The 27,356-nt window shown below is 38.1% G+C and overlaps 2 protein-coding genes across 2 annotated transcripts in view; one reads left to right on the plus strand and one right to left on the minus strand.

The window, feature by feature from the left end:
• Positions 1-26,706, plus strand: part of psmd1.L (proteasome 26S subunit, non-ATPase 1 L homeolog) — a 70,766-nt gene extending 44,060 nt beyond the window's left edge. The window contains exons 17-25 of the mRNA NM_001092985.1: positions 20,933-21,047; positions 21,145-21,261; positions 23,329-23,431; positions 23,806-23,975; positions 24,425-24,517; positions 24,838-24,924; positions 25,805-25,945; positions 26,159-26,313; positions 26,528-26,706. Of these exons, the coding sequence (NP_001086454.1) occupies positions 20,933-21,047; positions 21,145-21,261; positions 23,329-23,431; positions 23,806-23,975; positions 24,425-24,517; positions 24,838-24,924; positions 25,805-25,945; positions 26,159-26,305 (973 nt within the window). The 3' untranslated portion in view covers positions 26,306-26,313; positions 26,528-26,706. The remainder of the gene's footprint in view (positions 1-20,932; positions 21,048-21,144; positions 21,262-23,328; positions 23,432-23,805; positions 23,976-24,424; positions 24,518-24,837; positions 24,925-25,804; positions 25,946-26,158; positions 26,314-26,527) is intronic.
• On the minus strand, positions 2,320-16,827 carry htr2b.L (5-hydroxytryptamine (serotonin) receptor 2B, G protein-coupled L homeolog). The gene is given in 3 exon segments (NM_001089275.2): positions 2,320-3,972; positions 6,435-6,635; positions 15,290-16,827. Coding segments are annotated over 3 exon segments (1,362 nt in total). The 5' UTR covers positions 15,552-16,827; the 3' UTR covers positions 2,320-3,073.
• Positions 26,707-27,356: the final 650 nt, after the last annotated feature.

The following is a 27,356-nucleotide window of genomic DNA, read 5'->3' on the forward strand; positions in this document are numbered from 1 at the left end:
AGAGCATGTATTAAAACTATACACAGCAAAAACGGTACTCCTTGTATGAAAAGGCCCAGAATCCTATCTAACATAATTGGCATAGGATTAAAACATTAACCCACAGATGAAACTATGTTAGGTAGATAGGTTTTAGTAAACATTATGTATTTATTTTTGAGATATAATATGATATTTTCTAGTTAGGTATGCAATAGGGTTGATAAATTGACTATGTGGATGGCCATGTGGATTTCTGTACACTACTTTTGGCTTGATAAAGGGCACGTTGCATGCCTAAAACGTAGTCTGTATTTTAATATTTTTCACTCAATACAATTTGCAATTTGTGAGTGCTGCCTCATCGTGTGTGTGTGTGTGTGTGTGTGTGTATATATATATATATATATATATATATATATATATATATATATATATATATATATATATATATATATATATGTGTGTGTGTGTGTGTATGTATATATATATATATATATATATATATATATATATATATATATATATATATATATATATAATTTATTTATTTATTTTTTTTAATCCATTGACTGTTATATTTTGGATATAGACCTAGTAGATGTTTATTAGAGAGGGATTTGTGATTGATTTATCACTTGACTATTTAGGATGATTAACTACTGTATAGAGAGGTAGATGTACTTACAACAGGGGGCCCCCTAATTTAGCATTAGCATCAAAGAATATTGCCGTAGCTAACTTCTCTATATACCTACTATTTTTTAATCTTTTGTATATTCACTTACATTTTTATGGTAACTTTTTAGATTGATTATAAAAAAATCTTTAAGATATTAAAATGTATCTTTCAGAATAATTAACTGCATTTTCATTTGATGACACCTATGGTGTACCAATCACTTTGATGCTAGTTTTTGAGTGAATTCTTGTTTGTTGTAATTGCCTGATTGGCTATATATGGCACATTGTTTGGAAGGTGTGGTTGCCTTGAGAAAGGTCACGTTTTACATGCTTTACTCAATACACATTTTTGTTTTTTAGTAATACCCTGTGGTTGCTGGTTCTTTCTTGCGGATGTACATTCAGTAACATAACTGGAGGGGGGCCCTGGTGCGGGACGTGCAGCTGGGCCCCCCGCCCCCCCTCTGTACATAGATTATCTGGCCGGAAATCGGCCGCTGTGGGCGGAAATTGCCAATCACACCCCCTGCTCCCCTGGTAGTTCCGCCACTGTGTACATTAATACTTAACCGTGCAACTTGGAAGCGGTGTGCTTCCAAGTTATACACACACACACACACACACACTCTCTCCATTCCAAAAGGATCATCACTCACAGGACTTAAAAATGTGAAGTAAGTTTATTATGCTGTTCTACAAATAAAACTTCACATTTTTAAGTCCTGTGAGTGTTGATCCTTTTGGAATGGATGGAAATGATTCACTGATCGTGCAACTAGGCATATGAACACTTTTTATACGAGAGTGCTGGCCTTCCTGGTGGTGTGTGTGTGTGTGTGTGTGTGTATATATATATATATATATATATATATATATATATATATATATATATATATATATATATATATATATATATATATATATATATATATATATATATATATATATATATATATATAAATGAGTAAAAGGGAACGGCAATAAACTGCATAAAGTCGTATTTCAACTTTTCATGCTGTCCATGTCCAAGTTTTGCCAGGCAACAAGGGGCCATTCCATTTAAAGATATCAGGACACTTGAGATATAGAATTAATTGACCACCAACTCAAGGTGAGTTATAGCCTGTTTAGAGAAAATGTCAACCCCTGACACGCAAGGTATAACCCTCAGTTAAAAACAGTTTATCAGTGAAATTTTGTAGTTTAGTAGCCAGTAAACATCAAGCATAGCACACTTGAGCAGAGCAACCCCCACCTTATTTGTTGACTTGGTGTTGTAGACTATGTTAGAGCTTCTCAAGCTATTTCCCAGGTTTTTCCCCTATAGTCTTGGCTGGGAAACATGTTTTCATGTGTGAGAGAGAGTTGCATGGGTAAATTACCTAATATGTATGCTGAACTGTCCACAAGAGCCCAGCACATTGCCCTGATGGTGGAAAAGGGGTGCAAGTGAAGGGAAAGGCTTTCTGATTGTATAAAACTTTGGCATAGGGATCCTGGCTTGATAATCAGATCCCTGCGATTGTTGTTAGAGGGAAAAAAAATGTAAAGCTTGTTTTGGCAAACAGTGCTTTGTGCACTCATTCACGTACAATCATACATCCTGTTTAATAATCTCTTATTGTTTGATTTCACCAATACAAGAAGCAGCCTTTAGTATTTTTGTAGGTTTATTATCTTGTTTTCCCCTTTAAAAACAACATTACAACCATAAGTAGCAGGTAGAACCTGCCAAAGTGACCCTGATTTATCATAGCTTTTCCAACATTCTGATTACATTCGCTGCTTACCAGTAAGGTAAGGGAGTGCAGCATGACTGGAAGTGCAGACGTTCCAACCCTGTTTAGAATCATATAACCCTTAAGTGCTTTAATTTTCTTGGCTTTTCAATATAAATCCAAGAGGCAGCAAATTAATTTGGATGTTATCGCATTCAGTATCCAATAACACTGTTTCTCAGTGGCTAGTCCATCTGTTCCTTAAGCCTCTTCAGCAGCAACTGACTGTCTGATTGATACCTCATTTCACCTTGTTATTCCAGGCATACTGCCGGTAAACTGATATTATTTCTGTGCTCACAAATGATTAACCAGTCTTTATTTAAAGCATTGTACAGGCTGCAATATCCGCATGTCAGTTTTCCATATATGACGCCCTCTGCAGCTGTTCTTTGGAGTAGTAGTCATGGCTTATCTGAGTTACTGCTCACATGCCCATGTAATACCTCTGTAGTTTTAGAATTAGAAGACAAGTTGCTGTAGCTTGTCTTTCCTGAGGATGATCACTATACAAGTAACCTTCCATTTAGGTTTTTCAGCATTGACTTTTATAAATAATGTACAAATTATTCTCCAGCATCTATTTAACTTGTACTTTGCACTTTATGATGGTTTAACAGTTTGTATCCAGCTCACACATAGCTTGCTTGTTCCTCTGTCTTCCCAGCTTCATTCTCTGTAAGTAATAAAGTGTCCAATAAGATAGCGGATGATTCAAGCTGAGCGTTGCATAGCCTCAGAGGGCTCTGATACATGACTGGGTTAATCCCATTCTTCATTCCATGTTTCATAATTAATTTGGAATTCTCAGCCATAGAATTCCGAAATGAGATGCGACTAGAGCAATTCCTCAAGAGCTTTACTGACTGCATGCCATGGAAGTCACATTTAATATAGCGGCGAAATGCATCGCGAAATGTCTTGTTAAAAAGGGTGTAAACCAGCGGGTTGACACCAGAGGAAATGTACCCCACCCACACGAATATATCCATCAGCATCTTAATGACATCTTCATCACACTGATCTTCCCCACAAAGAACTGAGGCCACATTGGTTAAGAAAAATGGACACCACATGAAGACAAAGAGAAAAAAAACTATCCCTAGGACTTTTGAAGCCCTCTGTTCATTTGTGATTGTTTGCATAGACTTCTTACCAACACTGGATAGTCTGCGAATGGGTAGTTCTTCCCCAGTAATACTGAGTGTCCCATCTTTTCGTGCACCCTCTATCATGGCTATCTTTTCTGGGGAAGAGCCAGGAGTCGCATCTCTCTGGAAGACAGTAGACACTGTGGACCATGTGAGGCGCTGCGGTGGCTTGTTCTTGATTAAATATGCTTTCTTCCTTAGTAGGTGGATTGTCAGGAAATAAATGACCACCATGATCCCAAATGGGACAAAAAAAGCAGCCATGGAACCATAAATAATGAAATATTTGAAAGGCTCTACTTGAATGACACAGGTGTAGCTTGCGCTGAAGGTGGTGTTTGGGTCTAGGAGACCTTTTATCGGGATAGGAAAAGCAATGCCTGCAAGAGAGAGAAGATTTTGTATAAACTTTTACAGATTATTTTAAGCACTGTACTGGAGATGTTTATTTCTGTGGCTATCAAACACTAATATGAATATAATCCCCCGGCATTCGCTAATGTCCTAAACACTCTTTCTGCTTTGGTATCTTTAATAATCACAATGATACAACACACTGCAGAAGTGAAGGATCAGTAGTTGTTCAGTTGGCAGTGTGCTCTAGTTTAATATTCAGGACAACATGGCATTCAGAGCACATGTTTTCTTTAATGGTTACATCTTTTTCAGAATCTGAATCTGTCCCCCCACTTGCAGCTGTTATGGGCTGATTATCAATGCATTATGGTGTAAGGTCCTTGGAATCTGATCATTACAGACTCTAAGCTATTCCAAGCGAGAGCAAATGAAAAGAAATAGTTTCTGGAGCATTTTGTGAGGAAGCATGGTGTAGGTTTCCATTATGTCCCAGATATCGAGCTCACCTTCACAGCTGCAGGATTCACAACGGATCAGGGAGGTTGTCATAGCTTCTCTAACTAGTAAGCACTGTTGCCAATATGTCTGAAAGCTCAGGGTTAGGAAATGTGCTATTTGTATAACTCCACTCCTACATAATAGAATTAAGGTCTTCGGGCTAATACCATCATCTGCACAATATTAATTATAGAGTATTTTACTGCCTCTTTTGTTGTTGGTCATTGGTCTTTCCAAAGCTGTAGTTGATGGAAAACTATTCCAGTATCAATCTTTCTTGTTAAAGGGGGGTCTTTTCTTTAAAAACAAAAAAACGTGTGGAGACTTTGTTACTGTATACAGTGAAACCTACATTTTTAAGTTTTCCTGCAGTGTACACTATTGTTCCACCAATTTGTAATGCATCCAGATTTTTCACCATAATCTGGCCTTCGTTTTGTCCTTTGTGAATGATATTTTTAGTTATATTTAGAGATTTATAATACTAACCAAATGCATATTTTCCCTTGAATCTGTCTGTACATAGTGAATTCCAATTAGTCTGTACCTTACACAGCCATTTCTTGCACATGTTGCCCCATGGTTTAACATTTATAATGAAAAATGTTAAATGAAGATTTCCTTCTATTTCACAGTATGTTATTGAATTGAGTAAGGCTTGTGGTGCATTACCAGACCAAAAAAACCGATTCTTTATGTAGTCATAAGCAAGTATAAATCTTTCAGTTTAGTGCTAACTGGCTGAAATTTGTGTGGCCTTTTTTCCCTAGATTTTGATATTTTGAGATCATTTGCAATTGGTTTTAATTTTTACTTTTTTTTGGTTTTTGAGTTAATTTGTTTTTTTGTTCTATCTGGTTGCTAGGGTTTTTTTACCTTAGCTACCAGGCTTTGGTTTGAATGTGACGAAAGGATATTAATAGGAGAGGAGCTGTATAGAAAGATTAGGAATAAATTGTAAGCTCATAGAGCAAATGTTTTTCTGCTGTTGGGGGCAGTAGACCCCCATTTGAAAGCTGGAAAGAGACAGAAGAAGCTTGTAAATAGATCATAAACAATAATAATAAAAAAAAAATAATGAGAAACAATTGTAAAGCTGCTAGGAATAGTACATTCTATAACATACATAAATGTGAACCAACCACCGAGTAAAGCTAGCACTTATAGAAAGTAAGTTTAAGGGCAAATGGGCATTTCCACTCCTTGTGTTTCATAATTTCTATTGAGCAGGGCCCTCTTAGCCTCCTCATCCATATGTTGTTATTGCTTTTGTTTGTTACTTAAATATCCCATCTACTGCACAATGTTGTGGAATATGTTATCATTTTATGAATACATATAACTAATAATGCTGTAAAGTTAGGTTGTATGTAAAGTGGTGAGATGGTCACATTTCTAGTTTAGGAACTAATATAATAACAAAATGGTATACATGTAGATATCTTTAACTTCAGTATCCAGGAAACACTTAAAGGAGAACTAACCCCTAAAGTTAAAAAAACCATACCCTACACAGACACCCTCCCTCCTCCCCCCAGCCTAGCTGCTACCTCGGGCAAATGCCCCTAAGTCTTTACTTATCCCTCCGTGCAGATAATGTCCATCGCAGTTCATGGCAGCCATCTTTGGTAATCTTTGGAATGAGACCGCCGTTGCGGTGCATGCGCAGTTGGAGCAATTTTCTGTTTCACGACAACTGCGCATTCGAATGCGCAGTTGTCTTGAAACAGAAAATTGTTCCAACTGCGCATATGACGCTACGCCGGTCTCATTCCAAAGATTACTGAAGCGGGTGAAGATGGCGCCTGTGAACTCTGCTGGACAGAATCTGTGTAAGTAAAGACTTAGGGGCATTTGCCTGGGGTAGCAGCTAGGCTGGGGGGGAAGAGTGAGGGCGGTCTATGTAAGGTAGGGGAGTAGGAGTTTTTTAAATTTAGGGTTTGCTTCTCCTTTAATAGGCAAACAAGTTAGTTTAAAATTCCCCTACCTGCTGATATGACCCATACCACAGTGATTTTGATGAGCGTTTTCCCTCTGGAGTTGTATTGACTTGCTTGTATAGGCTTTTTTATGGCAATATAGCGATCCAGAGATATGGCACACAGGTGCATGATGGATGCTGTGGAAAACAGGACATCAAGAAATAGCCATATGGCGCACACGCACTGTGGCAGTTGCCAGACTTGATCTAAAAGAGACAGAATAATAGAATCATATAGCTGAGTGTAGGCTTAGTGGGTGTGTAGACTATACCGATGCTGAACACTTCAGTACAGGTATGGGACCTGTTATCCAGAATGGTTGGGACCTGGGGTTTTCCAGATAAGGGGTCTTTCTGTAGTTTGAATCTTCATACTTTGTAAGTCTACTTAAACATAATTTAAAAATCAAACAAACCCAACAGGACTGCTTTGCTTTCAATAAGGATTAAATGTATCTTAGCTGAGATCAAATAAAAGCTACTTTTTTTGTTATCATTCTCTAATATTTGAATTCTTTGCTTAAAATGGAGTCTATGGGAGATGGCCTTCATGTAATTCGAAGCTTTGTGGATAAAAGGTTTCCAGATAATGGCGTGATAGCTGAAAACTTTTATCCTGACATCTGGGCTGGTACAGTTTGTAAAAAGTACTATGGAATGCATTGAGAATATATAACCTTATGTTAATTATAAGGAACACTGTCCTCACTGTCCATCAGCTTGTGTTCATTAATGTTTTCAAGTACAAATGCAACACTTCCACATTCATGAAGCAAAGCCATGTAAGCATGTTCAGCTTATGCTAGGGAAAGTAATGTATTGGTTCTCAACATCCAAAAAATAATATTTGCAATGAAATAGGTAAGAACTGCACAAGCCAACCTTCAAGTAACTATAAACACATTGAAGAAAATGTGAAGAAAACAGGTAGTCGGCACAAGACAGACCACTTGTATATAAGAGCCTCTTCAAAGGCTTGCACCGTGTGAACAGCTTGTTCAGCTCTCCTCTGCTCCATAACTCTCTAAACTGTGCTTTACTTGACACACAAGTCTCCTGTCTCTGCAAAGTGGCAGGATGATTGAAGTGCTGTTCTTGGGAGTTCTCTGCAGCAGAAGGAAATCATGAATGGGAACTTGATTCTACGCCTCCCCTAGTGCTTAGCCACAATGCTACTTCCAACTTGCTCCTGTCTCTTAGCATAGTGTCTATGGTAGTCGACAATGATCCTGTTTTACAACCTTGTGCACACAGTATGATCACTGCTAACCCAGCATTGCTCTTTCCCCAAGTCTTATGTAAAGTTTACAGCTTTTCACATGCTCACAACCAGGTTTTCTGCTGTCTGTATCATGTCTGTAATAAAAGGGAGTGTCTAATCAAAGAAACTAATTCTGATTAATATTAATTTGATATTTTAAATAATTGTAACATGCCATTAAAAAGCAGTTTTTCCCGTGAAACAATGTAGCAGAAGGCAGCCTTGGATACTTCACAGATTTCACAGATAAAAAAATCAACTACCAAGGCAAAGGTAGACCTCAAAGGGATTTGAATGAATCCCTCCCCCCTCCCCACCATCTAAGGAACTCCACTTTTTTGTGTGGTATCCTAAATGAATAAATAAAACTCAGTGTAAACTGCTTGCAGCATCAACTGAGCTGTAGCTGGAACGGCACGGGTTTTATTAGGTGCATCTCTCTACGTGGTAGTCTTCTGTAATGTTTAGCTTTGCTTCAGTGCAAACTTGCTAATGTTCCAGCTCCATGGATCCAGTCCTGCTTTTATTTATTTGCAGTAGCTGTAAAGAACACATGGTTTAGTTAGGCGCTAGCACCCCTGAGCTGTGTTTATATTCATGTGGAAGGCTTCATTGTATGTTTTTCTTGCTCAAGCCTGTTACTTCTGAGCTAATTTGACTTTTCAAGCAAAAGTTGGATTGTATTTTTGGATTCCTGTTGATTCAGCACCCCCTTGACTTGGCAATGAATGGGTGCATGCGTTTCCCCTATATACACTAGCAGCTGACATAAACCCTTTCAGTTCTGCTATTTTCCCATTATAGCTCTTCACTATGGAGTGAGTTTGATTGCATGAAGCCTGTGTTTTTTCTATTCTTTTTTTCCATGTCCGCTTGAGTTTGTTACAAATAAAGAAACAAGATATCTTAAATGGCTGCTCTTCCATTCAAAGCTGCATGTTAAAATTCACAAAGTTAAAACAGGACCCAATGTATAGTATGAGAGCTAGTTTTTATTTCATAAAGCATGTGGTATTCTTTGTACTGATGTAATTCAGGGAAATTTTGTTATCCTCAATCTGTTAAAAAGTGGCACAGACCGCTTACACTTACAGCTTTTGGCTGCTGATGGGTTTGTATTTTAACACTTAACAGGACTAATATTTGCTCTTAAAAAACCTTCTACAAATAAATCTATGACTGTACAAGTGCGCCTTGTATTTGACCTTCACTGTACCTTTAAGCAGACTGTGTCCTGAAGACCCCCTTAATCCCAATATATTTAACAGAAGGGGTGATGTTTCTCTGAATTTCTAATGCTTAGCTGAGCAAAACATTTCTAAGATGGATGCTACAGTTGCCCGGCAGCATTAAACCTAACCTTTCTGTTCTCGTGTTTAAATTGAGCTGTTATCTCTTGCAATAATCTTCATTTGAGCAGAATGTATGATTTAATGCCCTGCAGCACACTCTTAACTTATACACTGCTGTATAATGTTTGGATGATCCTTAATGGCACTCAAGAATATGGGAGCAATCAGAGTCTGGTCTGATGGAAGATAAACACAAAGCTGCTTTACTATGTGGTGTAGTCTCTTATGGGAACAAGAATTTCCCTCGTTATTTGGCTGAATTCTCGCTCAATAATTTCATATCAAAACTACGAATTCCCCTATTCCAGTGAAATGTATCCACTAGTAAAAGCAAGTTTCCTAAACACAATGCTATCAAAATTGTTACTGCAACCCAAGATACGTTAAATGTTTGTTTTCTTAATACATTTGTCTTTGGTAAGCATCTCTTTTCTGTTGTTGCCATAGTTCCCAGAACTTTTGTTCATGTTTTTGTACTGAAGCACAAAATAGAAGGAATTGCTGGATGTGGCAGAGACTAGAGAGAATGCTATAACCAGTCTATTTACAAGGGCCCCAGATGACGGCCGTTAACATATCATGGCTGCCAAATAAGAAAAGGTTTAATAGCAACTCGTGTAGAGATTAGCAACACGTCTGTTCATGCTGTTGGACCTGCCATTAACCCTAAAATATACTATTTAAGCCTCTTCTCATTTTCGGTAAACTATTTGCATTTCAAAGTACAGCATTTGCTTATATTACAGAGAGCTGGGATTTATTTTAGCCCGTCTTCTGTCTCGAGTTTAAATTGTTAGTGGACACAAGATTTGTCTGTACACATTACAGCAATATTTTGCATAGAAATACTGCCAGGCATCAAATAAAACATTGCACATTGTTTTCAGGTTTACATGTAATACTTTTTTCCAGCTGTATACACGATAGCAGCTATGAATACTGAAAGGTACATTTATATAAGTGGATTATTTATCAAAGGTGAGTTTGTGAGGTTTTTTCCACCTCGAAAAACTCACAACACGAATTGCTTATTTATGAAAAAACTCAAATGTTAGAAAATGAATGATGGGGGAAAAACTTGAATTGATCGAGATATCTGTAATAAAAAAAAAGCTCAATTTGATTGAGTTTTCGAGTGAAAACCACAGAAAAAAAAACCAAAATCATGAAGGCTAAAAACCTCTTCAAGGGAACTCTGACTTCTATATTACCTCGACAGGTTTTAGCTGGAGTATTTTCGTATTTGAGCATAATGAATCTCTAAAAATTAAGTTTTTTTTATTATCCTGAAAAATTTGCGTTCTTACAGAAACCACCCTAGAAAAACTCGGATTTTTTAGGAAAAACACAACCCGACCTTTGATAAATAAGCCCCTATAGGTCCATCCATAGGTGGCAGCCATAGCAGCTCAGATTCTGTGATTTTAGGCTTATGGCACACATTCTGTTTGTATTCCGGTGAAGAAAAAGCCCTCCTTCACCCCACCTATGTGTTTAGTGACAGGAATGAATTCTATCAGCCCATGGATGTGCACATGGTGCAGAGTTCAGTTGAAAATGCTTTATTGCATCTTTTAGCTAAAATACACCCCAGGTGTGCAGTAACTGGCAGGTCACATTCATTCCTAGAACTACACACCTGGTGCTGGTGGGATCTGTTTTTTTTCGATGCTGGCTTTTTGTAAACTTTCCATTTTTAATTTTTTACCACTTTTCCAAAATTGAAGTCTTAACATTTAATACACTTGTCCCTGGCGTTTCAGTCTGGCAGCTCAGTAATCCAGGAGCATATTCTGAATTGTTACATTTAATTGCAACAATTTGCTCCATTAGTTACATTTCTCAGCAGCATCTGTGGAATATTCGCAACTATTGTATCAATTCTAACAGATGCCTTTAATGAAAGGCAGCAAGGACAAAGATAAGAAATGCATCACCTAATGTATCAATTTAGAACAGTTTCAGAGTCGGTGACCCCCTCACAGTGCTGCTTCAGAAAGACATAAAAATGTACCTTTAACTTCAATATTACAAACACTGTCAAAAATAGATAATAGGAAGTAATTGAAAAAAAGTCTTTATCTCTGGTGAACCAACTGAACTGTAAAAAGTGTTGAAAGTGAACGGACCCAATAAAGACAGGGTTGTTTAATAATCTATATATAACGGTATCAATTAGGTGTTAACTAAAGATGAACAAACTTGACTAAATCATATTTGTCTAAAATCTAAATAACTGTATGGGGAATTGTAGCTCAGCCTATACGTATCAACAAAGTGGCTATGATATTTGAAAGATATGATTTAAAAATTTAAGCTGCTACAAGCAGAACATTTGCCACCTTTTCTATCCACCAATACTTTATAGATTGCTTCATACAAGCTACCTACACGAAGCCTACCTTTAGTGCACAATGTCTCTAAAGAGCGCTGAATAAAATGAGTAACAGATTATACAGATTTATAAGGGCACTTCTCTGAGCAGTTTTCTAGTTATGCTTTTAGTGCAAATTGAGACGCAGAGCTGTAAAATCTGTGGGGGGTTTTGCCAGTAATGGCTGTATAATTCACGTCACGTTTGAAAGACTTTCATTAAACAAATGCTAAACATGCCAAGGGGAAAGCAATGTGGCGTACTTATTTGTAAGGATAATTGAGACTTTGTTTTCCTTGAAAACCCATCTTGCGTTGTCAGAATGCTGTAATGCTGTTTCAAAAGAAGTCAGGGATGGCAGAAAAGCTTTCAATGTATTTAAAGTGAAAGCAACAATTGTATGTGTTGCATACGAACATTTTTGTAGATGGCCGAGATATTCTTATAGGAGAACTAAACCCTAAAAATGAATGCCATATTTTATAAACTGAACTTATTGCATCAGCCTAAAAATGTCAGGTTCGCAATAGCAGCAATGATCCTGGATTTCAAACCTGTCACAGGGGGTCACCATCTTGGAAAGTGTCTGTGATACACATATGCTCAGTGGGCTCTGAGCAGCTGTTGAGAAGCTAAGCTTAGGGGTCGACGCAAATTATCAAGCAGGAAATTAGGTTGGCTTGTAATATAAGCTGATACTACAGGGCTGATTATTAAATTCTGATGTTAGTTGCACTGGTTTCTGTGCTGCCATGTACTAATTATCTGTATTAACTACTAATCAGCCTTGATTGATGAGTTGGTCTCTAAGCTCAGGAAGTGACAGCAGCACAGAGCATGTGCAGTGAATCAGCAGAAAAGAAGATGGGGAGCTACTGGGGCATCTTTGGAGACAGATCTTCCCTGCTAAAGGGCTGTGGTTGCCTTGGGCTGGTATAGATGCACAAAACCTAATATAAAACATTTCTAGTCTACTTCTTTAGTTAGGCTTTAGTTCTCCTTTAATGGTTAGCACTACAGGTTTTGTGGTGGGGGCTGGGAGCTGTAGTTTCTTTACAGCAGGGCACTGGACATTGCCTGTTATTCAAATAATCCTTTGGATAGTAGTAGTTAGATTATGAAGATTTACCATTCCCAAAAAGAGGCCAACTGATCTATGTATATACATATAGATGTATGTCATAGTATTGTCAGACTATAGATTTCTGTAAAGCAGACAGTTAAGCCTGATCATTTGTTCTTATTAAAACCACTAATCCTTGCTTTAAACTGTAAGATTAGAAAGGTAAAAAAAAATACATTAATTCCGGGCCACATGTAGCCTTTCAGTTGGTTTTTATGGCCCACCCCTACTCTAGTGCACCAGAGCAACCAACACTCCTATAATCATATGCTTTGTTTATTTCCTTGCCTCCTTTTCTTTTATAAATCCTTGACTTTTTCTTTTAGACTAAACTATGTAATGCTGTGTAGTATGTTATGTGTGGGCCAATTTGTCATTTTGCATGCTCTGATTTGTAATAAAATATTGATAGCTAAGAAACCATTGAGCTGACTGTGAACCATAAAAAAACTGAAGTACCACATCAGGCCCATGGGTCTCTGGTTTGACATCCTTGACATAAGTGAAAGAAAGCAGACAGGTCAATACAGAGGATTTTGTATGGGCTAGGATATACAATAGCAAAAATGGCTATAATGTTTTTAAAATTGTAAATTCTTTTTTGTATGTCTCATTTAATAGCTCAGGTATTGGATGTGTTTGTGTGTTTCTTTTGTTTGAAACCAAAGGTTAATCTCCTAACAATGGGAAATGTTATTGTATTTAGAAATACGACAGGTATATTTAACCTGCAGCTTTCCTGCTCATCTTGATCCAAAACTTCAAGCGTTGTCATTGATGATGGATAATTATTTTTTTAATAAGGACAATGCTTGTATATTTGTGTCCTAAAGATGTTGCCTGTCACTTCTGACGTTTTTGTAAACCTGGGCTGTACCAATCTGATTTTCAAGCACAAGGGAATAACAACTGCGTGGCAGCCAGTTTCCTTAAACAAATTTGGCACGTTAGCTCTGGCTAAGCTTTTTGTCTGTAACTTGATGGATTTATACTAGTACCGTTATAATAGCTACAAAGCAGGAGTGCATAACAAACACATGGCATAGTTGTTCCTGTATCAATTTATTGTGATATTTTTTATACTTAATATAATAACTGAATATTTTTGGGTGATATTGTACGTTTCCTTTTTCCTGTCCTTTTGAGAGTAATTTCTACTCTCTACATTGTACAGCACTGTACAGTGGAACATTTGAATACGTTCAGTGTAGTTCTATACGAAATTTAGTGACTATATAGAGACGGAGGCCTAAACGCTAGTGCTCAAAGCATAATCAATAAATGTATCCTAATACATAAACATTGTATTCCTACATTCTTTTGATCTCCGCAGTATTTTGATTATCGTAGTTAATCAGCTGCACTAGTTTTGTACACTAGTATATACACATACCAGCAATCCTGTTTCTGGGTTCAGTAGAATGCAAAGTAGCTGCTCCCAGCAGTAGCAAAAATAGGCTGCAGAACTCCGAGCTCTGGCAAGTTTTGTTAATGTATATAAACAAAGTGCTCTTTGTGTATATGCGGTACTAAACTGTTCAAGCAGCCCTATCCATAGCCACGCTATGTACCAGTACACAGGTGCTTTTATGGACTGTTAATTAGGATAGAACATGTAAGTTGTTTGTTATTTAGATTTAAACAGATACAGATATGTGCGACTTTCAGCACAGCATGATTACTGCGTGGAGCTTCCAGCTGCAGAGTTGCGAGGGCACAATCTTTCACTACAAGTTCACTTGTGACTATGCACTGAGAAATGTTCCAGCAGAGTTGCCAGCAGGCAAGCAGATGCCTGGATTCCATCTGTAGAATGAGATTTCACTATTAACAGATTTTTTTTTGGTTTGCATTTAAAGTAAAGAGGAAAAAAACAGGTAAAATATGCTGCACTCTTAGTTTTAGTTTCCCAAATGATGAGAGTGAAGTGTAGTGTTAATTATTTGCCATGTGGCAGGTTACTGTGCAGAGATAATGGTGCACCATACCTGAAAAACTGTAACCAACCTGATTATAGTCTTCCAAATGCGTAGAAATGGATTCTGCTTTTGCCCTTCTTCAGCAACGTGCGAATGAAAATTGGAGGCTTAGAGAATTATTTAGAAAAGTTTACAGTAGGCTCGAAGCAGAATAAGAGAAAAAAGTGAAAATGGGACAGATGCTGGCATAATTCAACTTTGCAGCATATAGTCACACTGAAAGCAAATACTCCAGTGTAATATACACTGGTCATTTTGCTTTTAAATAATTTTTCTTGCATCCCTAGGACATTCTTAAGGCATTTAAGCAGGTTCCAGCTTTTGATGCAGGTTTTCAGTTTGAGGAGTCATTTAAATTTTTACCTACTTTTGCTAAATACTCAAATAGCAAGTTTTGCCCGCATCAAATGACACAACTTTACATTAATATCACCTCAAAAATTGCATGACTAACCTTGGTTGGATAGAAGCATGTACTTCCATCACCTACTATACAAGCAGAAAGAACCCATATCCATTTGAGAAAAGATCACTGTTTACTGGCAGATCTAAGGACACATTTTTCTCCTAAACATGCAATGCTCCTTCTGCTTCAGCATGCAAACCAGTAAAGGAAATTTGGTAGTCTAAACATATCCAAAAGAGATTTATTTATCCATTGGAAATTGATCTTGAGCCAAATTGGGGTCTATTAACCCTTGCTGGAGAAGCCAGCAGAATTAGCAATTAAAAACTCTGAATGGGTTAACAGCACAAATTCTAAAATACTTACTGAAAAGAATATTGATGAGGGCGACGGGCATCACAAATATTCCAACCAAAAGGTCTGCAACAGCCAGTGACATGAGGAAGTAGTTGGTGGCATTCTGTAACTTTTTCTCCAGAGAAATTGCCATGATTACCAAGATATTGCCTCCAATAGTGGGCACAATGACCATAAGGGTGAGCAGAGCCAGCCAGCATTTCTCTGGGACTGCAACTGATGCAGTGGTATTGGGGACACCCACTGAATAAGAAGGGTTGAGAGTTGGCATGTTGTGCCAGGGAATGGAGATTGTGTCTGCTGGTGATCTGGCTCACTGAGGAGATGCCAATGTTACCACTAGCATGTCCCAGTTCCCAATGATATCCATTCCAAGGACATTTAGAAAAAATCTGTATCCATCTCTGTGAGTATGCCGGCAGAGAAAGGGCACTTTGCCATGCCTGTAGAAAGGCAAGCCAGGTATTAGAGTCCAAGAGTTTTGAGAAGCATTGGATGTAACTCTGTGTTCAGTGTGTAAATAAGGTGTTTATCCTTGTACCCGAGTGATGAAGGCTACTCTCCTGTGCTAGCTCTCTGCTCTAATCGCTAGCCTTTCATCCTCCTTTCTTCTGCCACACTAGGAGAGTCTTGATATTTTTGTGTTTGTGGGAGGTGGTTGCTTAACCCCTTTGCTGACAGAGATGGTATTTGGAAATCAAGTGATTGTCCACATGTGTGCACTGGTCAAACCGTACGGTGGGCTTTAAATGCAGTCAAAGTACTCATCCAAATAGTTTTTTTATCATTTCCACGCTCTTTGCTTTGTTTTTAATATCTCTTAAATGCTTTGCGCTGCCCTGTTAATGATGTGGATAAGGGATTTGTTTGCCTGGTCTCCACTTCATTTAAACCCATCTGCCTGGTTCCAGATCACTTGTGCCACTCTCTTCCACCCCCCAACCTGACTGGAAATTGGATGTCTCTGGGATTATCTTCTGGTAACCTAACCCCTGAATGGATGCGTTTTACTGCCAGAAGGGGCTTGCTGTCCTCATATTTCACCATTCTTCAAAATGGCATTTTCCCTTTTAATATCAACTAATGTGTAAGCTCACAAGTCTAGTTATCCAGCTGTACAACACTATGGAATATGTTGTTGCCTTGTAGGCGAGGATAATAATGCTTACATGCAGAATTTCCCATTTTAGTGAAGCCTGCGCCCGACCTCTTGTGTCCGTTCTTAGTGAAAATTCTTCACGTAAAGCAGAGAACCCCCCAAAAATATTAAAGCAAGGTTACTCACCAGCCTCTCACATACAGGCTGCACTTATATATTCAGCAGGAAGATAAAGATGGGACAGTATGTTCTCTGTTACCACATCACATAAACAACTGGAAGTATGTAGCGGCACATACTGTGGCTGAAATTTTGGTTGGTCTCGTTTCAGTACCTACTTTAATAAGCCACTAGTTGCTGTGAGTGTTGCTATGTGACCCAGAGATCTGGTCCGTCCTTAAATCCCGACACACTGCATGTGCTTCTCCCGGCCTCTTCACACTGACTCGGAGCTCCCCGTCTCCTCAAGAGAATCTTACAGAGTTTGAGAGCTGGAGGTCAGCCAGGAGCCAGTCTTCACTACATTTCTTTTTTCCCTTTGCCTTCTGCCCCTCCTACCTCATCCAGCTGTACCCTTGGGGGCTTCTCTACTAATGCTGACAGCTCAGACCCCCTACCATCGGTTTCAAAGGGTGAGAAGCATTTAACCCTATATATTTTTGGTCTTGCTGAATACATATTGCCGGATTTCTTTTTAAAAAGTGTGCTGTTTTTTGTCTCACCACATCAACATATCTGGGCTATTCATCCTCGCGTGCTCCATCTTGTTCTTAGAATCAATAGGAGTGTGGAAACAGGGTTTATTTTTATTAGCTGAAAGAATGTATAGGAAAATGATTGTATATTTTTGGGGGTTTTTTTTGTAATTCTCTGCTTTTCTGTGTTTTACATTAAACAAAAAAAAAATCAGAAATAGCCTCCTCCCACAGCCCTACATGCTACAAGAATAATAGTCGAATATTGTAAGTATAAGTGACTATCCTGCAACTTTTGTTGGCTCTGCATATCTTGATTGGAGATTCTGCTCCATCTGGACCATATGAACCTGTCTGTGTCCAAGAAATCGAGTGGGAGAGTCTGGAGAATTTCATGTGCTGATATTGTATATACAGGACAGGCAGAGCGTATACCAGCTTTCCTCCCTCTGTAGAATACAGAAACTTCCCATGCATTAACCCCTTGATGACCTTTCTAATCTCCATTAGAATTTCAAACATGTCTGATGCTGCTTTTTGAATAACACGTTAATGCATATTGTTTGAGCACCGCTCCTTTGTGAATCGTCACAAACTTACTTGTGGTAATGCATTTTTAAATAATTTCTTTCCAATTCGTAAAATACCTCTTGAAATCTCTGTTACTGCCTGAATTATTGTAAGTGGTCACTACAGTGTATATAGTATAATTCTGGCAGAGAAAATATGGTATCGTTTTTACTAAGCAGTATACAACCCAGTGAAAATAACACTGATTCCTCAAGTTCAACCCATCTCTCTTACAAGCTCGAAAAGTTAGGACACTGTAAATGTAAACATATAAAATGTTGAAACTGAGAAATATTGCTTTCTGAAAAAAATGTCCTTGTTTTGGATTTGATGCCAGCAGCGCATTCTATAGATATAAAAGTGAAATGTTCTTCTATATATATATATAGATATAAAAGTAAAATGTTGTCCCATTCTTGCCTGAATTAGGATGTCGGGCCCAGAGAAGCTGGCAAAAATAGGCAATGGGCCGAAGATCCACAAACAGGCCATCAAAAAAGTAGTACAACAAATAGTCTTTATTTATACCATTGTTTCTACAGACTTACGCATTTCATGCCTGCAAGGCAATTCGAGGCGGTTAGGGTTGTGTTGTTCTTAAAATGTCGCAATATTTGCCTGTGCAACATTTGATATGTTGTTTTTGTACTATTTGAATAGGGTTTCAATGATTTGCAAATACTCCCATTCTTTTTTTATTTATACTTCACAGTGTCCCAACTTTTTTTTAAACCTGGGTGTATTTAGCTTCCAGTTGAGGTTTCTTTCTTTCCTGACAGTATAGCTTTTTAGTGGGTGAAGTCACAAATGAAAGATGAAAGTCCTGGGAGTTGCTTAACAACAAATATATTTAGATAATTATCATATCAATTATCCAACTGTATAACAAGCTCTCCAGCTCGATCCAGCTCTTTTTACTAGCAAATTGGCCCTGCCATGCTGTGATTAAAGCTGAAAAAGTTGCATCTGACACCACCGTGGTGGTTTCCATCTGATTGTTATAGCAGTCATGGCTGTTCTTCATGCTTCTCTATGGCAGTTATACAGCTGTCAGTACTATCAGGCATAGCCTGTTTTCTGATGGGGAACACTGGCACACTGGAGTCCATTCTCTGGGTGCAATGCTCATTAACAACAGTTTAAAAACATTTAAGGGGTGTTCTGCCAGAAGCCGGCTCTCTTTTTATGCTCTGTTGAAGGCTCTGCTCTGTTCCTGACTGAGCCTATAATTGTATATTTTTGTTTTAGAGTTCTGAACACAATCGTCGCTCTAATAACGTGTGACATAGCAGACAGTCAGTCCTTGGGTGGTACCATAAGAGACGTAGATTCCATAGGAATCCAGTGGAATTCGTTTTTAAAATTTCTTTCCCAACAAAAACGGCTATGTCCTAAAAATGAAACATGTGCATTTAAATGTGTTCTATAATAAATCTATATGTGCCAAACGAGTAAATCATTATCAGTATTTTCTTTTATATTATTTAAAAGTTTTTATTAATTTTCAAATAAAAGAAAAGGTTACTGTTGACAAACGTAACAAGGATTAGCTTTGCTAAATGGTGTACATATAACTCCTGAACGGCATCATCAGTCTGTCTCATGGCATGTTATTCCTTATTTAGTAGGCATCTGTGCCGAGTTGAGTCTCCTCTTGTCATGATATCGCGACATCAACACAAATTTAATAAAGGTTTGAATTGGGGTAGGTAAGGTGGGTATAGTAGGAATAAAGAGAAGCAAGGGGGGAAAAGAGAGAGTAGATGGGGATTTATCAGGTCCTAGCTAAAAGGTCAGAGTACCTTGTGTTCAATGTCTAGGTTGCAAGTTTTCCAGGTGTTGAACCCACAGATATTACTCCAGCTCCCCCTCGTTACTTCTGTCTTGGAGTTGTTTCTTATGGATTCCATTGCTCTGATCCAGTTTATCTTTGATATTAGTGTTTGCCTCCTTGGGATTTTGGCTAATCATTATCAGTTTTAAGCACACGTAGATGTTTTGTCTCACATTTGTCCTGTTTTCTTCTTTTTAGTCCCAGGATTGGTATCGTACTTTAAAGAGAGGGGTCACATAAGCGATATTTTTAAGGATTTAGTTTCTGTATATGTCAACAGAATTTTGGCTAAATATGGCTGCGTCCTTGGGAATGGTACTCAATAGTGCCTAACTCAGGGTAATACAGAGGCTGTTGCAAGCAGGATCTTCTAATTTAGTCTCCTTGTTATATGGAGCACAGTTCTTACAGTATTCCTGATTTTACATAAAAAATAAATGTAAAAACAGTCTGCACTTAAGCCATCCAGGGCCCGTGAGTCTGTGAATCTCATGTTCCTGACTAGTGCAGTTTGCTTGGTCATGCTGCAAGATTCTATAATCCCTGTTGGTTTGTCTCTGTGGAGGATGTTGTAACTGTACTAATGCTTGCTCTGCAATTTTTTGCATCTAGTTAGGTGATTGTGTCTCTATGCATGTTTGAGGGTTGGCTTTTATTAAACTGGTGAATTAATACAGAAGTCTATGGACCCCTTCAACAGGCAGTCCTCAGTGCCTCTGATTTCAGACCGACATCACATCTGTGATGAGTGGACAGTTATGATATTTTCCAAATGTGGAGCCTTAATATATTTCAACAAATCCACACTCAATTAATTTTTCATACAAGGGAAGGTAGGGATGGACAGAATCCACTATTTAGATATTTGGCCAAATCCAGAATCCTTTGTGAAAAATTTGTCTGAATCTAAACCCTAGTTTTCATATGCAAATAAGAGCTGGCAAGGGGCAAACAATACTATGTGAGTAGGTAAAAAAAAATGTTTACTTCCTTGTTTGTGTCGAAAAGTTTCGTGATTTTAAGATTTTGGATTTGGTTTGGCCAGGTACTTAGATTTGGCTGATTTTAAATCCTGCTGAAAAAGGCAAACTCCTGGATTTGGCATATCCCTAGACAAAGAATACCATATACATAGTGTATCCCAGGTCATCCCTTTCAAACATGGGCAGCGTGCAAGAATTTAGGAGCCTTACATATGACCACTGACCGCAGAAAAGGTCTGCACATTATATTTCATGTTGGTGATAACTGAAAAATAAAACCACTAAAAATAAATGAAGGCCAATTGCAAAATTGTCTCTATATAAATACATCTATATCTATATATAATATAATGTTTATTATATTTTATGTCAACACTTTGACATATGCTATTGTATAATATGTAGCTCTAAATAGTTGCTTTGCAACTACATTGAATCTTTTTTACCATTCCGGTTTGTGCTTCTCCACAGGACACCAGAGCAATGCCCGAGTGTTGTATCCTTGCTGTCTGAGAGCTATAACCCACATGTACGATATGGTGCGGCAATGGCCTTAGGCATCTGCTGCTCTGGAACTGGAAACAAGGTACGAGCTTGCTCTAATTTATTGTTTTTCCTGGTGAATTAAAGTGAAACAAGCAACCAATGAGCTGTATTTGTAATCTGTTCCTTTGTCGTCACAGGAAGCAATCAATCTCCTGGAGCCTATGACCAATGACCCTGTGAATTATGTACGTCAGGGAGCCCTTATCTCTTCTGCCCTCATTATGATTCAGCAGACAGAAATCACATGCCCAAAGGTGAGAAGGGATGCACCCACAAAATATGTTCATTAGTACTCCATATCTTCTTGTGTATATAATTTAATCAGCCAGTTAGCTCCTTCAGCTCAAATGTAATTCCAGTGTGGCATATGTTTTTCCTAGTTTTTCTTATTTTTTCTTGTTTTCTCCTTCAAAAATTGATTTAACCTTTTTGTCTCCTAAACTCTCCCTACAATCCTCATACTATTTCCTGCAGCTGTTTCTTCAGCTCCATACATACTTTAAAGGAATATTGTAATTTGTTTTTTTCAAAACGCATCAGTTAATAGTGCTGCTCCAACAGAATTCTGCACTGAAATCCATTTCTCAAAAGAGCAAAATGTTTTTGTTTTTTTATTTCATTTTGAAATCTGACATGGGGCTAAAAATATTGTCAGTTTCCCAACTGCCCCCAGTCATGTGACATGTGCTCTGATAAACTTCAGGCACTCTTTACTGCTGTACTGCAAGTTGGAGTGATATCACCCCCTCCCCCCAGCAGCCTAACAACAGAACAATGGGAAGGTAACCAGATACCAGCTCCCTGACACAAGATAACAGCTCCCTGATCGATATCAGAACAACACTCAGTAGTAAAATCCAGGTCCCACTGCAACACATTCAGTTACATTGAGTAGGAGAAACAACAGCCTGCCAGAAAGCGGTTCCATCCTAAAGTGGTGGCTCTTTCTGAAAGCACATGACCAGTCAAAATGACCTGAGATGTCTGCCTACACACTAATTTTATTAAAAATACACTTGCTGGTTCAGGAATTAAATGTTATATTGTAGAGGGAATTATTTGCAGTATAAACAGTGTAATTTAGAAATAAAAACTACATAATAAAAATCATGACACAATGTCTCCCTTGAAATTACCATAACCTGGTGATTAAAAAAACAGACTTACTTTAGTCCTTCCCTGCACTGAGACTCTATTCAGGCCAGTTTGCTGCTGTATAAAAGATTTGTTTATTGCACTTGACAAAAAGGTACAAGTCTTAAAAAGACTAATAATTGACTTGGATTTCCTGTGAATATTCCATTAATATGAAGTATATTCTTGAACTAATAACTAGATCTGCCACTTCCGCTTAACCTCCTGACTGGGATAAAGTAGCTGGAAAGATTAAATCAACCATACAGTAGTTGAAAGTCAGAATAGGAGATGAATAGTAGAGGGGCTTATCAAACTGAACTGTTACATTCCATCTGCTTTTTTGCACCCAGGTGATCACAACAAGCAGATTTGCAATTGCAGGCTGGAAAGACACAAAATAGGAAGGCAATTCAACATCTAAAAATGTCCTTAGAATAAGTCCAATTAGAATAGACTAAATGATCATTTAAAAGTTAACTTCCCCTTTAAGACAGAGGCAGTTTTGAGTTATGACGAATAACCTCCGTGTAATTGACTGGATCTTTTTTATTCCACTGTGAAGTAAGTGGTTAATTCTGAAAATTTTTATACACTCTTTCTTATCTGTGAGGCTGTTCATTTGATGCCCCCCCCATGTCCGGTATGTTGATCATAGCCCCCAGATCAGGCAGGCGCCAGTGAAGTATTACGTCTGCTGTACATCTGTTAATCGGACTTCTGCTTCCTGCAGATGTAATTATGACGGGAATCATACATTTCGTTACAAGCCACCCCAGAGGCCTTCAACCTGCCACTGTCCCCAAGTATAGCTGCAGGTTTTATTGGAGATATTCAGGATGCTAATATGACTGCCACTTTTTGACACTTTTCCCAGATGGGGCCAATAGGCGCACTTACAGGCATGTGAAACCACTTAATTAGGTTGTTAGAAATGGGATTTTATTTACATTCCTAATGGCTGGACCAATAAGGTGAAGGAATACTAGGTGTGATGTAGCACTCTTAACTGGTTAAGCCCAGAATACAATGAATGAGCTGGCTGTATACATGTACCTTCACTACGTAATTCCCACATCTCTCTCTTGTGTTACCGTCTTATGCGTCTCAATTGTGTGTATTTATGTAAAATATAGTTAAATCTGACATGTCGTCGTGCTTCCCTCACTCCTTATTTCATCTCGTAGGTCAGTCAGTTCCGTCAGCTCTATTCCAAAGTTATCAGTGACAAACATGATGATGTGATGGCCAAATTTGGAGCCATTTTAGCCCAGGGGATTTTGGACGCAGGTGAGAAAATGATACCTCTAAATTGACTCCTATCCTACCTACATTAGATACAATATGTTTTGAGAGTGTTAGGAATATAGCTTTTATTCTTCTTTTCCCAAAAGGTTAATTCTGCTGTAGGAATGTCCCCGTATATATCAGTTTAGTCTGGGAACCAACTAGTAATTTCTTTGTAATGTGATTAGCTGCCTGCACCTGGTCTTTTAGCGGTAATGACCCTGCCTGCTGCCCTCTTCACCCTGCTCTGCTGGAGGAAGACTTGGCTCTGGTCACTTTATATTAACTCATGGTTTGCCTTATACTGTACATGACATGGTGGTATTATGGAGGACACATCATGATCTGATAATCCAACCCTAATGTCTTCCTTGCAGGGGGTCACAATGTGACCATTTCATTGCAGTCCCGCACTGGTCACACTCACATGCCCTCAGTGGTTGGAGTTTTGGTCTTCACTCAGTTCTGGTTCTGGTTCCCCCTTTCACACTTTCTTTCTCTGGCTTTTACACCAACCAGCGTCATTGGACTTAACAAAGATCTCAAGGTAAGTGTAGCAATCTTGGTTCTTTCAGAGCCAATTTGTGGTTTACCAGATAAATCTTTGAATGGCCACCCATAAATCTCAGCAGTGTGGGAAGAATGTGGCGTGGCAGCACTGAAACAGTTACAGTTACTGTAGCATCGCAGATCTCCGCAACATAAAAGAGAAATATGTAATCCTCTTACAGACCTTATGATGTTGGATCAATCACCGTTCATTAGCGTCGCATAATAACGACACACAAGGCCGTTAATAAGATAATCATTAACTCCTTCATAAACACATGAGCTCATGTAGAGGATACAGAAATTACTGGGCCACCTTTTTAAGGTGTTTATAATGTACAGCATGCTGACTGTGATTCATGCTGTAAAGGAATTTACATGGAAAATTAAATGAAAAAGCTTTTTATATTTTTCTTAAGTATGATTTTCTGTTTGTACCATCCACAGATGCCAAAAGTTCAGTATAGATCAAACTGTAAACCATCAACATTTGCTTATCCTGCACCATTGGAGGTGCCCAAAGAGAAAGAAAAAGAGAAGGTAAGTAGTATGAAAGTCAGTGCAATCATACACATTCTGCTCATTACATCTGTACATTTACATGTGGTGGAATATTGTGTGACTTCTATTTGTTACATGTGCTTCCATTGGGGCAAATTAGATTTAATGAACAAAGGTGGGGTGATAGAATTATTAGGTTATCATGAGTTTCTGGCACTAAGGTTAATCCTATGATGAGGGTAAGAAATGTTAGAGGTATACTGGCATGGGTAGGAAATAGATGAAATTGCTTGTCCTGTCTAAGTTGCTTCCAGCATATATATTATAAAATATACATACCGCAAGTTTCTTTTTTTCAGGTATCTACTGCTGTCCTGTCCATCACAGCCAAAGCCAAAAAGAAGGAGAAAGAAAAAGAGAAGAAAGAGGAGGAAAAGATGGAAGTGGTGAGTACTGTATTGCTTTCTATTTCTGCCTATAGCTGCAAGCTGAATCCTATATATCATTATCCTATGGATAATGAAACATACAGCAATTAATTTTGTTACGTGCCCATCACATGCTGTAAATTGCATCAAAAATGCTGTGTATGCTGCCCTTTTTTGCATTTATTTGCTTGTGTTTAATTCAATTGACTGTAAATATTAGAATCAATTTAGCCTATCAGATCAATAACATGCAAATTAGCATGAAGCTTTAATAGAATATGAGCAGTAGCACTTGATGGCTGTGCTGCACTTATAGCATGTTGTGTGATGTCCCAACAAAATGATAGAGCATTTGGATCTGTGGATCTGCAATAATGCTGCTTAACTTAAAAATGGTCCATTAAAAAAAAATATGACCACTTGGCAAATATGATTCCTATAAAGATAACTGTTCTAATTTGTGTAAAGAACATCCCTTTAACTATTATTTCATTATTGTCTGATTAAACATGCCCTTAGATGCACTGCTGGGTGCTTTCAAGAATTTGTTTGGGTAACAATCTGTTCCATAAACTTTGACATTTTTAAAACAATGCAGGTTTCTAATTGTGATCTGCATGTTTTTTTGCCTCTGGCGAATCCTGCTTTGTGTGACCCAACACAATGCTTGTTACTGGTATTATAAGGGATTAAATGCAGAAATCTCACATCCTCCCTGTTGTCACACAGCCAGACCACAGTGAAAGGAGCAGATAAGGTATATGACATAGATGCAGCTGTCAGAGACTGGGTTGATAAGGAGCAAATGTTTTCAAACGGATACTTAAAAATTAAGGCATCAAACTGATATAGGCTTATAGATTTAGCACATACTATATTAATCTTGTTGTATTTGCAGGATGAAACTGAAAAGAAAGAAGAAAAGAAGAAAGAGCCAGAACCAAACTTCCAGCTTCTTGAGAACCCTGCTCGGGTGATGCCAGCTCAACTGAAAGTGCTCAGCATGCCAGAGGGCAGTCGGTATCAGCCCTTCAAGCCTGTGAGTACTTAGAGTGCTTCGAAGCAATAAGTTTAGCTGTGCAGATGCTAGGAGGAATGAATTGAATACTAGCAAAGGGACATTGGGAAAATATAGGTGTGCAGATAGCTGTGGAATATGAATATGATTGTAGAGAAAGTAAACTGTAAATAGATCATCATTCTGAACCCTTACTCCAGCCATTACTTCAAATGATTTTCCCTATCTTTACAGCTTTCTAATGGTGGTATTATCATTCTTCGAGACACGAGTGAAGAGGAGGAACAACTGGTAGAACCTGTTGCAGCTCATGGGCCTAAGATAGAGGAGGAAGAGCAAGAACCTGAGCCTCCAGAGCCATTTGAATACATTGATGACTAGAAATGCAGGTATTCTTCTTCCTTGCATAAACAGCATCTGTGGCAAGAGGGTGGGTTTTTGGAGGCTAGTCATATAGATTGTTTTTGCATCAAATAAGGTTCTCTAGCCAGAGAATATGCTTAGATTAGAGGGTGCTGGTGCTTATATTGAACAAATCTGACTTATAATTTAAGGTACACCCTGCTGTCACAATGCCTATGAACTGTATTATTTCTTTTACAGGTGAACATTCAGTCAGATGTCATGCTGTACATGGCCATCAGCCGCATACTACTGCAGCTTCTTGTTAAATGTGTGACACCTCTTGCTTCCCTAAGCCCTGTTTGTAGCAGCTCATTGTCCTGGATTTAATGTTACTATCCCAATGGTCTGTTTTCCAAATAAAAAATCTGATAGAAAAATGTTTGTTTTTCTTATTTTGTAGTGAGTAGTGAGTACTAGCCTCTGTTTTTTTTAAGCATTGCCAAACACAAGTTAGGACACAAATTACTTTAAATCAGTCCACAATCAAAACACAGAAGATCATCAAATGGTTCATGTTAAAGTCATCTGGAATTGCCTTATGTTATTTAAGGACACAGGAGATTATGGAAAGTAGACTTGTGGGTAAGAAACTGGATTTGTAAAATGTACAGCTATATTTTTATTTAATTAGCAGATCTTTTAAAGCCACAGTAAGTACTTAAAAAAGAAAAGGGAGGAGAAAGGGGTCCAGCCTGAAGAAATCCTAACAATGCAGAAACTCAATATTACGTAGCACCCCACTACAGAAAACAAAGCTATCAGGCTTCTTAGGTCCCAGGAACAATAGGAATTTACACTGCAACAGACACACAGACAGACAGATTCTTAATATCTGCACCCCAGATGGTACCATGGTATCATACATGCAAGGGATTAATAATACATTCCAAAGCTATTTCTCCAATGATTATGTATCTAGTGTTGTGTACTCAAAGGTAGAACTCCAAGCATATTTAAATGACATGCATTTTCATACTTTGCCAACTGAGGATAAAAACTCCCTTGACTGTGAAATAACTGAACAGGA

The sequence above is a fragment of the Xenopus laevis genome, chromosome 5L (genome assembly GCF_017654675.1).
Source record: "Xenopus laevis strain J_2021 chromosome 5L, Xenopus_laevis_v10.1, whole genome shotgun sequence".
Lineage (NCBI taxonomy): Eukaryota > Metazoa > Chordata > Amphibia > Anura > Pipidae > Xenopus > Xenopus laevis.